The sequence below is a fragment of the Pituophis catenifer genome, unplaced genomic scaffold (assembly GCF_029215685.1).
Source record: "Pituophis catenifer annectens isolate HBS135680 unplaced genomic scaffold, rPitCat1.0.hap2 SCAF_20, whole genome shotgun sequence".
Classification (NCBI taxonomy): domain Eukaryota; kingdom Metazoa; phylum Chordata; class Lepidosauria; order Squamata; family Colubridae; genus Pituophis; species Pituophis catenifer.
This window is the reverse complement of record NW_027256900.1, coordinates 394,079-412,258: the sequence shown is the minus strand read 5'-3', so window position 1 is coordinate 412,258 and position 18,180 is coordinate 394,079. Positions and strand designations below refer to the sequence as shown.

The 18,180-nt window shown below is 42.8% G+C and overlaps 1 protein-coding gene across 1 annotated transcript in view; it reads right to left on the bottom strand.

Annotated features, from left to right (window-relative positions):
• LOC139326249 (vomeronasal type-2 receptor 26-like) overlaps positions 1–17,955 on the bottom strand; it is an 85,218-nt gene extending 67,263 nt beyond the window's left edge. Inside the window, exons 1-5 of the mRNA XM_070956404.1 lie at positions 17,708–17,955; positions 13,772–13,866; positions 11,734–11,914; positions 11,011–11,299; positions 6,871–7,665 (exon numbers count right to left, since the gene is read on the bottom strand). Of these exons, the coding sequence (XP_070812505.1) occupies positions 6,871–7,665; positions 11,011–11,299; positions 11,734–11,914; positions 13,772–13,866; positions 17,708–17,955 (1,608 nt within the window). The remainder of the gene's footprint in view (positions 1–6,870; positions 7,666–11,010; positions 11,300–11,733; positions 11,915–13,771; positions 13,867–17,707) is intronic.
• Positions 17,956–18,180: the final 225 nt, after the last annotated feature.

The window sequence follows — 18,180 nt, the reverse complement described above, 5'->3', positions numbered from 1 at the left end:
CCTTGACTCCTCCCCTTTGATATAAATAGAGAGTGCTTTTACCTCATGCTTGCTTCTCACTGTAAATCTGACAGAATAAGTAGAATGCCTATTATGAATAAACTCTTCTTTAACTGAAGAAATTACTTCTGAATTCATTATTGAGTCTGATCCTCAAAATATTGTAACAAACTGGTAGCAGAGGATGGTTGAACTGACTCAATAAAATCCAACATGCCTAAGAAAGAAAACCTCAAGAATAAAAAAGAAAGACCCAACACCAGGGCAAATGATAAAGAAACAAAAACAGATCAAGAAATGATCGATGAACCAATAAATATGACAATCAAAGAATCTGAAGATAACACCACAGACATCGAAGAAACAGCAGATGAAACCGACAACCAAGAAGAGAACGAAATAAAAGACAAAGACCTCAGATCGGAGATACTGAGGCTAATAAAAAGTCAAAAAGATGACCACAAACTCATCGCGGAACTCCGAGGCTTCTTGGAAGAAAACGGAGCAGCGAGAGAAAAAGACATTGAAAAAGCCAAACCCGAAAATACAAAAATGGTGAGCGAACCTACAACGAAAGAAAAAATGACCAGAAGCAAGACCAGAGGTCCCGCTCAAAATTTTGAAAGGCAGCCATTTTTTCTTCAACCGGCCACAGAAATGAACATGACTGAACCAATCAGAATACACCATTCAAAAACTCTGGCGCGAAAAAACACAAAAAATAACAAAAAATATATTTATTCTTCTGAAGAGTCAGAAACAGATACAGAAGAATCATCCACCGAACAAGAAATCGAAACACCCATGAGAAAACTATTTAAAACATTTGGCACAAGTCTAACAATTTCAAAAGAATCGATAAAAGCCGATAATGCAAAAATACAAAAGAGACGAAGAAATAAACAGACACCTCAAAGCCTGCACGAGTCGATCCGGACAACGATGATGACGACGCCTGAACCCAGAGGGCCCTGCGAACTTTCCCCCACACCGCAAACGATCCAAAGAACAAAATACCCCAAGCAAGAAAGCTCCAAAGAGAAGAGACGAACCACAGCTGCCAGCAGAACACCCAAGATCGAGCCGGAGACCGAATCATCAGAAGGAGAGCACTGCGAGGGAGCTACAGCAAAGAGAACCTCTCCCAGCGGCTTCAGCAGAGAAATGAACAACGCGCATGCGCAGATGAACACAGAGAACTACAATGAACTTTATGAAGAAGGAGAACCTCTCAAGCTCATCAGCAGAATACCCACACCATTCTGCAATTTTCAACATCTACAGGACCATGGACTACCCACAGTTGTAAGTAGTGGGAATAATAATATTGGGAATCTACCTAGTGATTTCCCAAAACTTAGAATTGATGGCATCAACTTACAGGAATGGTGTCAACAAATTCAGGTTGTCTTTATGAAAGAAAATTTATTATTTTTTATAACCAATCCTCCCAAAAGACCTTGGACTCTAAAAATGGACTGCCTGCATCACAGAGCATTCTATTTAATAATTTCTAGCATATCACCTGCCATGTACTACAGTATTAAGCATAATCTTACTGTTTCAGAAATAATTCAATGCACGTTCAAATTGTTTCATAGTGAAAGTGTAGAAACACAACACAATATCAAAATAAAACAAATCATGACAGATAGGGGATCCGAATTCATGTCTAAAGAATTCTCACAATGGATAAAAGACAAAGGAATGCTACACTTCACGACTAGCCCATTTTCTGCTTTTCAGAATGGTACAGCAGAACGAAAGAACTCGACACTGCAAACCATGATTAGATGTACATTAGAAGATGCTGGTTTAGGAAAACAATTCTGGTCAGAAGCATTACTATATTCAAACTATACCCAAAATAGGACCTGGTCTAGCATCCTAAATAAAACACCATACGAAGTGATGTACAATAGGAAACCAAAAATTTCACACATGCACATATTTGGGGTTACAGCAGACGTACACATACCAAAACAATTAAGACGTAAGGGAGATAACGTATCCAGAAGGCTCAGATTCATGGGATACGAAACAGGCACAAAAGGATATAGGTTCATTGACAGTAATAACAAATTCATAGTCTCAAGAACAGCAGTGTTTCATGAACAGGCCAACTGGTCTAAGATACATCTTAACGAGATAATCCAAAATACTAAACCAAACATTAAACAACAAGACAGAATAGAAAGAGAGAAACATGAACATAACACACATGATGACAAAAACAAAACATGGACAGGTAACCACACCAGGATAAAAACAGATTCATTAACCAAAAAGGAAGCAAGATATCTACACGATAATGAGAGCATTCCAATAAGAACAATCAGGTGTAACAGAAGACAATTACCTAATAAGTATAAGGATTATATAATGTGTGTGAATGACGAGATACCAACACCTAATACATACGAGGAAGTGTTAAAACTTCCCATGGAAGAAAGAGAAAAATGGGAATTAGCCATAACAAAAGAAATGAACAGCTTGCGTGAATTAGGTGTATTTACACCAGTCCCTGCACCTAAGAACAAGACAATTATAGGCACCAGATGGATATTCAAAATCAAAGATTTAGAAGAGGGTAATAAATTATATAAAGCTAGATTAGTCGCACAAGGTTACGCTCAAAAATATCCTGAGGATTACACTGACACATACTCTCCCACTGTAAGAACTGAAAGTGTTAAGACAGCTTTAGTCATAGCAGCTATACTCAATCTTGATGTCTTTCAATATGATGTGCAGACTGCATACTTACATGCAAAACTCGACAAAGAGATATATGTAAGGGCACCTCATAGCCAATGTACAAACAGAAATGAGACCTGGTTACTTAACAAAAGCTTGTACGGATTAAAACAATCCGGCAAGCGTTGGTATGAATGTCTTGTCAGCGTGCTTAAAAATATGGATTTCAAAGCCACAACTGCAGACAATTGCTTTTTTGTTAGAAAGGAAGGTGAATCATTAGAATTTGTGTTAATCTATGTGGATGATATTTTGTATATAGGCAAACATAAAGAAAAGAAAGACTTATTTGTATCCAGGCTAAGTGAACATTTCTCTTTAAAGTCGCTAGGAAGGGTAAACAAATACCTTGGAGTTCAAATCAATAAGACAAGAAAGGGATTCAAATTATCTCAGAGAGATAAAATTATAGAACTTCTGGAAAAATGCAATTTAAGAGATGCCAAACCTTGCGATACTCCTATGCAGACTGATTTTTTAAGGAATATGGATGAATCTTCGCCTGAATTCGAGAACAATACATTGTATAGATCAATTATTGGTTCTCTCTTGTATATATCTAATTGGACCAGGCCTGATATAGCTCTGCCACTTAATTTATTATCTAGACATGTAAGTAAGCCACTTATGTATCATTGGGAAGCAGTTAAACGAATACTAAGATATCTAAAGCACAGCATAGATTTCTGCCTACTCTTAGAACCCAATAATATTAAAGAACCTATTATCACCAGTTACGCTGATGCAGACTTGGCAGGTGACATCAAATGTAGAAAGAGCACCTCAGGTTATGTATTATTTTTAAATGGTTGCCCAATATTCTGGTACACTGGGAAACAAGATTTAGTAGCGACTTCCACGACAGAGGCAGAATACGTCTGTTTATCTAAAGCCTCAAATAATTTAGTATGGTTTAATGATTTATTATCTGATATTTGGAAAAATCCAATACTACCATTTGTCATACATGAAGATAATAAGGCAGCTATAGAAATATCAAGATCTGACGCCATTGGTCAAAGATCCAGACATATAGATATCAAATTTAAACACGTCAGACAATTATCTCAGGATGGATTCATTAAAGCAATCCACTGCGAAACCTCAGAACAAATAGCTGATATATTAACTAAACCTTTACCTTCTAAACAACACAAATACTTGACATCAAAATTACAAGTACTATATAGCTCTGAATCCGAATGCAATCATTGTTATATATCGAATCGGCATTTAGAGGGGGATTTGTCATAAGTAAATGCCTTATTTTATAACAAGAGATATGTATATATGTACAGGATATTAAGAGTTAATTTATTCCTCCTCCTTTAATGTATTCATATGTAATCACCCCCATCCTTGACTCCTCCCCTTTGATATAAATAGAGAGTGCTTTTACCTCATGCTTGCTTCTCACTGTAAATCTGACAGAATAAGTAGAATGCCTATTATGAATAAACTCTCCTTTAACTGAAGAAATTACTTCTGAATTCATTATTGAGTCTGATCCTCAAAATATTGTAACAGGTTCTGTGGGTGTGGCTTAATTAGTGGGCGGGGCTTGGTAGTAAGGTGACTGGCTGGGCGTGGGCAAGTCAATGTCACTTCTTTGCCCTTTTTTAACCTACAAAACACAACACAACACAACTGGCTCACCCACAATGTAAAAGCAGCTGTGCTAGACTCAAAATGGCCCCGCAACAAGCAGGAACCTCACACAGCCACAAAAAGCCCAAAAAACCTACTTTCACACTTTACACACACAAAATTCCACATATAGCTTTGTGAGAGTTTGTGTGTTTGTGTAGTTAGAGTGAAACACTACAGAAACACACTAAATCTCAGAAAGCTGCACAAATATTATTTTATTTTATTTTTATTTTTATATAAAAGCAGCTAAATTTAAAACTTCCTAAACTTTAAATGGCTAGGTCTAAAAAAAGAACAACTATAAAAACCTCACTTAACTATTTTTTTTAAAGCTCCCAAAGGGGGAAAAAACTTACCCAATAGAACAGGGGTCTCCAACCTTGGCAATTTTAAGACTTGTGGACTTCAACTCCCAGAATTCCTCAGCCAGCTTTGCTGGGAGTTGAAGTCCACAAGTCTAGGCAGAAAGGCGGGCAGGCAGAAAGAGCTGCTCACCGATGAGCTTGATTGCAGGCAGGGAGATTCAGTTGCTTGCTGATGCATGGATTGTAGGTATTACAGTGTTGCGACAGCAGCTAAGGAAAGCAAGCTGGAGGCTGGGAGAGGAGGCGGGGGAGAAAAAAAAACTTTTTTTCTTTTACATTGCTCTGGCAATCCAAGCTGAGTTGTCTGATTCAGGCAACTGGGATGTCAGAGCTTGGCTGGTCAGAGCCGTTTAAAAGGAAAAAAAGGCTCTGATGATTGTGGGGCTCAGATGGGCATGGGGGGCGGGGGCAGGGATTTTTGCTACCGGTTCACCGAACTGCCCACTGGCATCGCTACCTACTCGCCCGAGCCCGTCCAAACTGGGAGCATTTCACCCCTGGAAGGCAGGCTGCTTGTAGATGGCTGGAGAGGCCATTGACCCTGAAGACTCAAAGTGGACAGAACAGATGATTGAAGAAATGGATTCTTTCAAGAAGATTGAGGGAATGGACGTGCCATATTTCCAGAAAAAATATTTATGATTAGGACACAGAGAAGGGTGCATAAATAAAAAGCAGTAGAAAAATATCTGATTTTTAGCAACTAGGACTTGACTAACAATAGAGTCTCATATAAGAACATGAATGATGGACTGGAAGAAAGATGAGGGACAGTAAACTTGATAGGCATGTTTGTGGAAATGATCTCAAAATCGTAGTTAACTGGAAACAGAATCTGAGTCAGCAGGGAGATGTTCATGGAAAGAAGGCAAATGCAGCCATAAGAATCTCAGGAAGTGAATATTGTGGTTTGAGGAGACCCCAACTCAAGGACCAGGACCCCTTGCAGGCACCATGCTTGGAGGAGAATTTGCCCAAAATCTACCCGAACTTCAGGGAAGGAGAAATAAGCCAAGGAAGAGATCAAAGGAGCTGCTCTTAGCCTTGAGGAAAGAAAACAAGGAGAAGAGCTGAAGATCAGGAGGAGTCTGGGAGCCCCTTTTCCAACTGACACAATCTCTCGGTTGGAGAAGGGAGGATGCAGCCCTCTTCCAATCACTGACACAGTGAGTGTAAGATCTGCTCACTATTATTCTAGATTGTCAGACACAGAAAAATGAATTCTGTTACAAGAGAGGAGAATTTAGCTGAATGAGAGAAAAAAATATGATAAAAGGATGAGCTGTTTTAGAGCTGAGCCAGTAAAGCAGAGACGTTCAGTCTCCTCTTCATGGATTATCTGAGTGCAAAGACTGAGCAGCCATCAGTCAGAGAAGCTTTAACTGGGATTCCTGCAGAGAGGAGGGGTTGGGCTAGATGGTCTCAGGGTCTCTTCAAAATTTATAAAGGTTGTCATGCCACAACATGTATCTATTGTTCTGTTGTTGCTCTAGCCCCACCTAGTGGCCAGGGGCAGATAAGCCTAACTGTATTGTCTGAAGCCAGACTCCCTTTTCTCTCAGCCTTTGGAGGAGACGGAAGCAGCCGGTTTGACCGAGACACATGGTCATCCGGAGGCCTCCGTCCCTCACACGGAGCATCCCTGGAGAGGTTCCAGCTGCTTCTTTGTTGGCTGTTAGTTAATGCTGCCTATCTCCTATTTATATTTGATTCTCACTCTTTGCACTTCCTCAGTTTCTCCGTGCCCTTTTCTCCCAATGAAACACCCAGATCCACCCCAGGCTCCCTTTCACTGGAGGAGAAGAGGGGGGTTTAGCTGCCTGCTGAGCTGCACACAGACCCACCTGCAGTGGGGACGGAACAAAGGGGAAATTCCACCATGTTAATCACAAACCCACAAATACGGGAATTTATTTAAGAAGGAATACAGCATTTTCAAATTAGCAATACTTAATAATGCCATGGTATCTACTCTTTGGAACCATTATTCCCTGAGTAATTGAATTGGCCAGATCTGTTGAGATGGTTCCCCTCCTTCTCCTCTGGATTCCTCCTCCAAAGGATCTAAAATTGATGGATCTATATCGGGACCCCATACTTGCCACGGCTGCAGCCTTGGAGACCCCAACGTCTTTTCTCCCTCCTTCCTTCTCCTCCTCAATCTGGAGGAATAAGCGGCATTCAAGGCCTGGGCCAGAGTCTGAATGATACTGTAATATTGATAGTGATTTGGGAACCTTCCTCTGTCCCTTTTCTTCTGGGTCTCCAGTGGGGCTTTCTGGGTGCATCTTCTGCGGTCTTTGATAGAAAAGACATTTTTTGAAAGAGAACAGCGGAAATAAGGATCTTGAAACTTTTCTTCCACAGAGAAATGGGGTTCAAAGGCAGAATCTTTTGGCCTTTCTTTTTTCAGATAACCAAAGTTCCAAATACTATGGATGTATTTGAGAAGTCTACGATTGTTCATTCTATACCCTACAAAATTTGTGAGGATCCAGACTTTCCCTTCAATGGGTCCTGGCAGACGCATAAATGTTAAATGGAAAGGAAGGATTCTGCCCCAAATGGAATCAAATTCCATGAAGTGAACAAAAACGTTGACTTGTCTCCACTTAGAAAGGGAATCCCTGAGGGCTGTTGTGTATCCAATTCTTGAGAACAGTTGTGATATAACAACACAAATTCCACTCCTGACAAGCAAAGGAGGCAAAATCCTCATGAAATTCTCTCCATTTTCTGTGTCTGAAGCAAAGAGGCCAATCAGGGTCCATCTGAAACGGAGGAGCAGTGGGACAATTGCTGGGTACTGGAATCCTTCTTTGGGATTCATCTGGTGGAAAAAGGGGAATTGACTTTTATCACTCAGAGCCTCTGAAACAATGTCATGACTGATCTGAAAAAGCAATGAAGAATGCGTTATATTTGGAGTCAGATCAACTCCAAAATATTAGATTTTAATAAATCCAACCTGGTTCTCATGAATATATTAGAATAGTTTGTTAATCAGACATTGTTTAAAATATCTTTAATATTTTATTAAATATTAGCAGGATTGTATCATAATAATGGAAAATAATAAGCAAATTAAAAAATAAAAATGTAAATCATATTACTGTATCACCCCTACAATTTACCACAATTAGATTAACACGTGCAAATGCCAATTGGAGTATTCTATACCAATAAAGGGCCTATTATAATTTTCGAGGATTGCTGCATCTTTTTTTGCTTCTCTATCCCAGATTCTTTGTGGAGGAAATTTTTTAACTTCTTTCTCCAGTTATACAAGAAACAGGCAGACCTCAAAGCCTAATAAGATTTGTCAGTTGCATAATCCAAGTTTGGTCTTTCATTATAGTTTTGTCTGTTCCAACAGCCACAATTTTCAGAGTCTGTCAGTTTTCATAGACTAAATTTTATGCCAATGCCCATATTTTCTGAATTTAGACAAAGCAGAAATTGTGTAAATTCCCAAAACAGCTCTGAGGGCAGCAACTGGAGTCCTTTTACCCACCCAGAGGCTGAGATTGGCTGGTTCTGCTGGTGGTTTCTCTCTGAAGCTCCAAACATTTTTTGATCAGTTAAATAGTTGTTAGAATATCTTCTCCAGGGAAGAAAATATTTCAGGCCTTTTATGATTAATCTCAACATGAACATTGTTGTAGGAAAAGATGGGACGAGGCCAAGCTCTTCAATGCAGGAAAGGTTTATTATGCATAAAGGTTCAAACAGCAATAACACAGCAAAATGTTTGAACCCTGAAGGGTGTACAAAGGTGTTGTTCTTATACTCTAAATTACGTATACATGGTCTGGGTGTTACATTTAGACATATATGGTCCTAGGAGGAACCGAAAGATGCCTAGTCCAGACATTTGGTAACAGATAAGGGGGGAAAAGGGAGTCACATGAATATACAGGGAGTTGCATATACTATCATATGTTATACATGACATTTAGGGTGGAATGCAGAAGTGAACAACAGGATGCATCTGTCTGGGTCAGTCTGCTCTTTGCTGATAAAAATACCTTGTGTCATCTCAGCAACTTCTTACTGGCGAAGAGAAAAACTTTTAGCCTTGACCAAAGTTTTGGGCCCTTAATATTGAGGTTTTAGGTCTGAACCAAGACTTTGGCCCGGACCCCAAATCTAGTCCTCCTCACTCCCCCCCTTTGTGACTCATCTGACATATCCAGAAGAGTCACATACTCAGGTTCCTCTCTGGGTTGGAGTATTTCATATCCCCACATAGCCATCACCTGAGCTGTTGCTTTTCGCTCTACTAACAAAGATAAACTGTTGGAAATGGTTTTAACAAAAATAGGTAAAATACGTGGAAGCAGTACACAACCTGCCGCTATCAATCCAATCAAACCTACAATTGCTTGTAATCCAGGTAGTTTAGGCCACCATCCTGAAAACATATCCCTCAAGTTTAATCCTCTCCATGTTTGTACAGGTACATGAGCTATCTTAACCATCTTATCAGTAATTTCTTTTATGACCTTACCACTTTCATCTATCTCAATGCAGCAATTAGTTAGGTTAAGTTTTCCACATACTCCCCCTTCTTTAGCAAGCAAATAATCCAAAGCTAATCTATTTTGCATGATGTAAGTTCTTGACTTGACACTTCCTCTGGCTAACTGAGTAAGACCTTTTACTGTTTCATTGGTAATTATTTCAACCAGAGCCTGCAAACAAATCAATCTATTCAGGATATACACAGGAGTTCGATAGCCATACAAACCATCTTCTGCCCAGGTGGCAGGTCCGTATACCTGAATAATTCGCTCTGCAGGCCATTCCTCCTCTCCCCACGTAGGCTGATTACCACCAACATGAACTTTTCCTATGAGGGATGTGTCTACATGTCTCCTTCGTCTATTCTGATTTCCCACTTCATCATCATACACTGGAACACCCAGAATTTGTCTAATCTTCAAAGGCAATAGAAAGAACCCAGGTCTAATTATCCCTAATACACATGCTCCACACCAATTTTCAGGTAGGTATCCGTATGCCATCTTCCCACATATCCAATACAGTCCATCGGGCACCATCCATCCAAGGGTTTGATTATCTGGATCGTTTAAGAACACTAGCCCTTTGATTTTAAACAGGGCTTGCTCATCAATACCCTCTGTTGCGTTACTTCCCGACCTCCATATCTTACTTTCCCACTTTCCGATGCATATTAGGTTTCCAACTTCTTTGCATCCTTTTATACTTTTTCTTTTGAAGCATACATTGCCTACCAAATTAGTGGTGAGTGTCCAATCTCCATCCTTCCCTTTAGTATAGGATAAATTACCTTTCTGGTCCATTTCTAATACCTTTGAATAGTTTAGCTCCTGGGCTTCCCATGGCCATTTCTCTCCCATGTTGGTCCCTCCACAGACAAAACAATTAGACACATTTAGAGTGTGCGCTATATTTTCAGTTAATTTAACAAATGTGTTAGTTACATATTTGGGGATTTCAGGTATGTTGAGTTTTTCCATTTCTAAATAAAATGACCAAAATAGTCCCTTGGTGTCCTGTAGTTTCCTGGTGATCTTTGTGACTTTCCAACTAAGTGCTACATGAGGATCTGCTCCTTTGGCATAAATTCCTAAGCCATACCTTACATCCCATGTTCTAGTGGGAGTACAGGTAAGCTTAACAGGATTGCATCTATTTCTTTGACAGTTACTGGTTGCCACTCCTGTTTCTAGTTTACACCTCTGATTACTGACAGGAGAGTCCCCAGACCACATAGTTATACAGGACCAATAGGGGCAATAACTATAAGTATTTTGGTCATGACATTCACCTTAATTATAACATATATATTTCTGGTTCAGCATATAGCTCCTCTCCCATTCTAAAGTCCCACAAGAAGCCTTCCAGCAATTCCGATTAATGGCTACGCATGCATCGAAAGATAGTTCGACTTGCCTATTCAAGGACCGGAATTCGGTCTTATTTAACAATTCCTCTCTTCTGCATTCAGTGGTATATATTGACATTTCATATGTGGTTATTAATTTAGCCTCTGCGGGGTTATAACATTGTACTTTACCATTTAATACGCACATATGGTGTACTGTGGTCTTCACCTGACATGTGGGGTTAAAAATTGACCTTTTTCTAATATGGAGAAAAGCAGCTCTTTGATTCCATGGAGAAGACATGATTGCATCTATTGCTCACCCACCACCACCTCACTTTACCAGAAGGAGAAACACACACAAACCTGCGGGACTTTGTAGGTGCCTCCTAATGTTGACATCTGGATCGAGATCTCCCTCTTGGCTCCATCAAGAAGAGCCAGGAGGTTCTCCTTCCTTCCACAGCTGTAGTTGGGGACATTGGTTTCTCCAGTGGAGAGCATGTCCAGCAAGGCATCTGAAGTGTGGAAATTGCTCATATAGTTGTTATGGAGGTTGTAGCCAAGTGTGAGATTGTGCAAGAGTTGGGAATTCTTGTTGGCCAGTTGAATGTTGAAAATGAATATTAAGCAATAACAAAATTCATTAAAAGTCCTATTGAAAAAAAAGTTATTATAATCCACAGCCACAACAAATACTTTTGTTATATATAATATATATAATCCTCCAGAAGCCTTAAACCAGCATTGATCTAAAACTAATGATCAGTTAAACAAATATGGAAATGGGCTGAGGTACAGCAACTACAACTGATTCTACCACTACTTAAAATAAAACTCATTATCCAAGTGATAAATTAAGGATTGAACTGAAGGAGGAAAATAATCTGCAGCCCTTTCAGCCTTTTTTCAGACCCCTTTTTGAGTCTCTTTCACAAAATCAGACCAAAGAGAGAAGCCATGGAAATCAAAATCATTCAGGAAATTGGACATATTCCCCAATATAGGAATAAATGAAAAATAAAAAACAGAAAAGAAGGAGAGTGTTAGAATGGAGGGAGTGCAACTCCATCACCCTGAATGACTTACGAATTATGGAAAACAAACTGAAGAGAAGGAGCCACATTGAAAAGCAACTTTGCATGCAATCTTTCCTTTCCACTGGTGACTATACCGATTAGATGGTCTCCTGGCCTATAAAAGCTCTGTGGTGGTTTTCCATCCTGGTTCTCCGACCTCAGCGGGCATTTCATTCTCAGCTTCCCAGAGACTGAATGGGACAAAAGCAGCATCAGAGGCAGAAGCAGGAGGTCCATAATTCATGGGGTGAATCAATGAATCCCTTTCCTGTTTCTAAAGAAGAATTAGAAGAATTCAAAGGACTTTCACACGGTGGAACATCCAGTTGCTTTTTCTCAACACAGAGAAACACTCAGCTTCACCTGGAAAGGAGAGAAACGTAGATTCAAGAACACAGACTTTGCCTGTCTCCAAAATCCATATTTCTCTGCCCAAAGTCTCCCCTGGAGGATTCGGCCAAAGAGCAGAGCTGAAACTTTTATCATAATTCTCCCTCTCAGGAGGGATCCCTGGATAATTCAAGTAGTTCTTGGACTTGGAGATTGGTGGGAAATTCTCTGGAGGGAAATGAAAGGGAAATAATCCCCATGTGATTTAAAATAACAGGAGCAGAGATGGAATTAAATTGGTCATCTAGAATTGAGAGTTTTGGGAGCTCCATGCAGGGAATACATGGCACCTATGGTTGAAATAACAAATAAATCTGAGATTTGTTTCCATAGTGATGAAAGACAGAATGGGGTGTGGGGGCCAGTTAATGCCGGAGCATGTCACAGATCTAAAATAGCTGCCAGCTGAGTTGGAGCCAAAATTTACTTTATTTTGAAAGTTAATGCTCAAGGGCATCGCACAAAAGGGCTGATGCAATAGTGCAGCCAATCTCTAAGAACAAAATCAACTTTAGTAAAAAACTAGTTTTTTGAACTTTGTAGAGTTAAAAAAAAATGAGAGAGAGAGAGGGGGAGAGAGAGAGAGACGTACATTAGAAAAAAAAACAAGTGAAAAGAGATGGAGAAATCAAGGCTGCCTCTCACCCCATGTGGGGAGGGGAGGGAGGGAGGGAAGGGGAGCTCAGGACCCTCGTGTTGCAGATGGAAAGCTGATCTTCAAAATCCAACTTCTATCTTCAGAGACCTGGGAATGCAGAAGCATGTTCCCCTGCCACCCTTTCCCATGCACAGGCCAGGCAAGGGGGCTCTTGCAGGGATGCCAGACAGGACTCTGCCCGACTGTGAGAAATAAAGAAATTAGGATTATTCCTGTAAAACCGTATAGCCTAAGTTACGCCATTTTAATATCATGTCAAGGCTTTATTTTTTCTGTATAAACTGATTATATAATTTAGCTGACAGTTTAAGGAACATGGGAAAGGAATTGTGTGGTTCCTGTGTTCTTGAGAAAGTGTTTATCTAGCAGAAAGTATGCTTCAGGTCAACTTGCCCTCATTAAGAAGGGGAAGTACGCATATGCTGATATTACACGTATAAGCAATATTTTTAAGTAGGGTATTTTTATATATTGGAGTTATGGGGACTTTCCATAAAGGGGATATCATGTGTTTATGAGTTTATTTGTTATATAAGGTCTGAAATTGTACTCAAGGGACATGCTTGTATCCTGTAAGGTGTAACCTGAAATTGTATAAAAGACGGCGAGAACGAATGGTAAATTGCTCCCTCACTTTGAGGGGGACCTTTGCAAAGAAATAATTAATAAATTTTATTCTTGTCTTATCTCTCAACTCTCTGTCAATTATTTTCTGGGTGACAGGCATTTCCTGTATATCACACCGACTGAGTGGGGAGCCCCTCTTGGGAGAAGGAAGCTGGGGAGCCTGATGGTGGGAAAGGGAAGCAGATCTGCAAAATCTCCCTCCAGGTTCCATCTTCTGAATCCTGGAAATGGGGGAGACCATATCCCATGTTGCTCAGCCACCTCTTTCCATGCATGGGGCACTCAGGGGAAAGCAAAGACCAGACCCACAGAGAAAATCCAGGATGGCCAGGAAGGAGGAGGGGATCTGGGGCATTCCAGGGAAGAGAGTAACCTGGTTTATGGGTCCCAGGGTTGAATATTGGGGGGATGCAGCCACCAGGATTTCTCCAGCCTCGCTTGGGCTTTGTGTCTTTCCAGGAGAGGCTCCTGTGGGGGAGAAGCCATGTAGGGCTGGGTCTTCCAAGGGGGATCCGGGGTTGCCCTGGGGGAAAAGACAGCCAGCCTCACCCTGGAGGAGACCCTCCATGACTCTGAGGAAGATGGGGGTCCCCTGTGGCCCCTTCAGAGCCCCCAGCTGAGGAGACCCTCTTCATTGCAGCCTTTTTTGGGGAAGGGACTTAAGTCCTCCTCCCTCTGCAATTTTGAGAGCTTTTGCCTCTTTCTCATCCCCCCCAAAGATTTGAATTTTCTCTTTATTTGACACCCCCCCTTTGGCTTGGCTTCTTCAGCCTCTTCTCCATCTGTAATGATTTCCTGTCCTTCCATCTTAAGAAAGTAAAGACTCTTGAAACATGATAGTTCAAAAGGATCCTTTTATTAAGCAGAAGAGATGGCAACCCAGTTAAAGAAAGAGCTGAATACTCTTAGGCAAGACAAGTAGGAATAAAGCAGTAGAGACCCCTCCCTTTAAATCAGAATGCAGATTTTAGCCACTACACAAGTGTGAAGATGTTTTCTTTACTAGTTTCCCTGAGAACCTGAACAAACATGGATTCCTACCATTATCGTTTAAAGTGAAACAACCCACATGGCTATCATAAACATTCCTCCAGCTTAAGAGGATTTCAGGGCTCTTTGGTGCCAAAGTTGTAATGGAAAAATATCTGTTGTAAAATATCTGTTGACACAGGCAATGCTAGTAAATCGAATCCAAGTCTCCCCCTTCTCCCAATTGATTGGCAGTATCACTCTTAGGGATCTGACAGGTGGTTTAAATTGATTGGTTCACACTACAGGTGGGAAATTCAAGAGATCTCAGTGGCTGAGCTGTCAGACAGCTCCCTTTAAAAGAGGGAAGAGAGCTGTGACATTCACTCACTGACTTCTTGTACCAGTCTACCAAATAAAAGAGCTGTTGTCTTAGCCGAGAGTCCTGCCTCTTCACTCTACCCACACTTAACACTTTCCACACTCCATGCATGGATCTGGTCTCCTCCTGAGGGGATCATTTGATGGGAAGGGAGGGATCTCCTCTTCCTGAGACTCTTTCCACCCATCAAGAGTTGAAATGGTTTCTCCTCTTGGCTCTCTGGCTGCTTTTCCTCTGGCCTTTTGAGGTCCTCATTGAGATGGAGGGGATTCTCCTCCCAGGTTACGTCCAGTTCCTGGCAAGATTTGGCTCATCCACTCCTAGACACAAATAAAGAAACTCCCATTAAAATACAAGAACAAGAGATCCGTCTACCTACTTTGTGTGTCTTCTTTTACCACCGCCAATATATTTTTTCCCTCTGCTTATAATTGGAGGACCCTGAGGTTGTTTTCCTTCTGACTCCGTCCCAGACAATTTAAGGCCTCCTTGCTGGGCCTTTCCTGTCGGTCACAAGAGAAACTGATTTGTCTCTATTCCTAAGTGGGTCCCACTTCCATTAGACTCAGAGAATGAGGGAGGGGCAGGAAAGACCGGACTAAAGAGGAAAAAGTCACCTCTAAGAAACCGTCAACCTTTTTTCCATCTCCTGCAGAGGGGAGTGAAATGGGGCCTGAAGGAGCTTTTCCTCCAGGAACCCCTCCTGCTTCTATACAGCCCCCTCCTCCCTGAGCTTGTGGCCTCATCCTTGTTTCTGCCCCTCCACTTTGCTTCTTGGAGCACCCACAACTTTCCTTTCCTCTCTTTGGGAAGACAAAGGGGTCCCGGGAAGAGAGACCAGGGTCCTTCTCCAGGCGCCTGAAGGTCCCAGTGCTTTGGATGGGGGACAAAACCTTCAGCTGAACCTGGCAGGAGTGAAGGGGGCTCCTGGGTTGTTTTCTCCTTTTGGTTCTGGGACTTTATCACCTCTGAGGATGGATGAATGGGGGGCACCAGCCCAGACCCCCCCCAGGGCCTCATCTGGGGGTCCTTCTGGAGCTACAACTCCTGCCTGAGGATCAGGGGGCAGCCATAGTTAGGAAGGACCATGGCAGAGTTTTGGGTTTTGCCCCAGTCACTCCCTTTCCTGGGCCACCTGGCTCCCTTCATGCCACTCATGCCCTGCTCGCCCCCAGGATGGACTACCGCAGAGCTCTCTCTGTGGGGCTGCCCTTGGAGAGCATCCGGGGACTCCGACTGAGGCAGAAAGCATCTGCGAGGACAGTTGTGTCTCTGCTGAAACAGCGCTGGACAAAGAACAAACCGACTTACAACGGTTCATTTAGTGACAGTTCAAAGTTATGAGGACACTAAAAAAGGACTTATGACCCTTTTTCACGCTTACAATTATTGCAGTATCCCCATGGTCACAAGATCAAAACTCAGATGCTTGGTAACTGTCTCCAATTTATGACGGTCATAGTGTCTCGGACTCAGATGATGGCCTTTTGGGACTTCTGGCAAGCAAAGTCAATGGGAAGCCAGATTTGCTTAATGACTGTGTTGCTAACTTAACAACTGTGTGATTCACTTAACAACTGAGACAAAAAAGGTTGTAAAATGGGGCAAAACTCACTTAACGACTGCCTTATTTAGCAACATAAAATTCTGGGCTCCATTGTGGTCATAAGTCGAGGACCATCTATAGACTTATTTGGAAGCCTCCTTCCCAAATGGTGAAGTGACATTTGACACAAAGACACACAATCACGCACAAAGGGCCAGAGTGTGACTGTGACAGAAAGGGATGAATGGGGGCAGGTGGGAAGTCCTGGGATTTGGCTGCCTTCAGACGGAGCCCTTCCTCCCCTGGGATGAGCCCCGAGTTAGATCACACACACACACACAGAGTGTGGCTATTGTGGGGGGGGGGGGGCTGTGCAGGTTCTCTCTTGCCTGGGAGGGGTCCCCTCCATGACAGCCTCTTCACCTGGAAGCCGAGAAAAGGGGGAGTCAAAGGCAGCAGCCAAGAAGGGCTGAATTCGAACTCTCTGCTCCCATTTTGGCAGCTCTCAGCCAGCCGGGAGAAGGGAAACGATCCAGGCAAAGCAAAGGGGAAGAGAGATTTTTTCTTTCCTGCCTCCGTCCCAGAAAAGACCAGCAGGGAGGCATGGAAGACGCAGGAAAACGGATCAGCTCTTATCCCCTGTTGGGAATCCTCCCCCTGCGGCTCCCCCTCCTCTTCCAGGCTGAGGAAGAAGCCTTATGCTGGGGAAAGGCCTCCCCTCCCCCGTCCCAAATCCAGCTCTGGTCTCCAGGGACAGGATGGCCGGAGCTGCTCCGGGACCCCCAGGTGCCCCATCTGAGCTTCTGGGGTCTTCCTGCTTCAGCCACAAAGGATGGTGGAGGCAGCCGCTGTTTTCCCAGGGCCCCTCCGGGTAACACAACTCTTGAAGTGGGGATGTTGTAGACCAAAACTTGTGTGGTTCTTTCTTGTGGATTGTCTGTCCTGAGGCTTGGCCAGAATTTTCCCTGAGGCCCAGGATGGGGGGGCTTTCTCCCACCTCTGCTGCCCTGCAAAGCCCCTTTTCCATGGGGCTGACATGGAACCTCCTGGACCTGCCAAGAGGAAAGTGGTTTCTGGAGACCAGGAATTCTCTCGGCTTGTTCCAGGAGCTCTTTACCCCCTCCAGACAGGGAGAAGCTTCCCTTGTCACATGAGATCCTTTCCTCTCTCCAACCGATCCCACTGATCTGGGATCTTTTTAGAAAAACACCTCCAATTAAAGAGTATTTTTGGGGGTGCAATCCGATGGGATGCAGCTGCCCCTCTTCCCCCCAAATAACCAGCATTCCCCTCCAACACAGTCCTGGCTAGGCTGTTTTCTCCTTTGGCTTTGCAAAGGGGGATTTTTCTCATTTCTCTTGATCTGAAAGGGTTCGGGGCAGCCAGCAGCACATTCTGGGGCCTCTGCCCACCTGCTCCAGGCACAGAATCTGCCTCGGTCCCTTTGGGCCAGCACCAGCGGTTCTTCCAGGGTCTCTGGTTGAGAAGGACATCCAAAGTGCCTGGGATCTCTGGTCTCTCCAGGCTGGCTCTTCAGGACCAAGCAAGCATCCCTCTCTGGGGTCCCAAGTGGGTCTTCTAAGTGGCTGGAGGGAGTCTGCCCAGGGCTCCCTTCCTTGGAGTTGGGCAGAAATGGCCCTTCCCAACCTTCTCCCTCCATTTTGGTCTCCCTCCTGGGGAGGGGAGGGGGATCCAGCCGGGCTGAGTCTTGGACAGGATTAGCCCATCAACCTCACAGACCATCTAAGGGGCCATAAGGGGTCAGGCAGGCAGACTGTTTGACAGATTTAATGATAGGGAGGTTTAGATCCTGTTGTTCCGCCAGGCAGGGCTATTAACATAACGTTTTAAATTGGGGTATTTTAAATTTCTGGGATTTTAATTG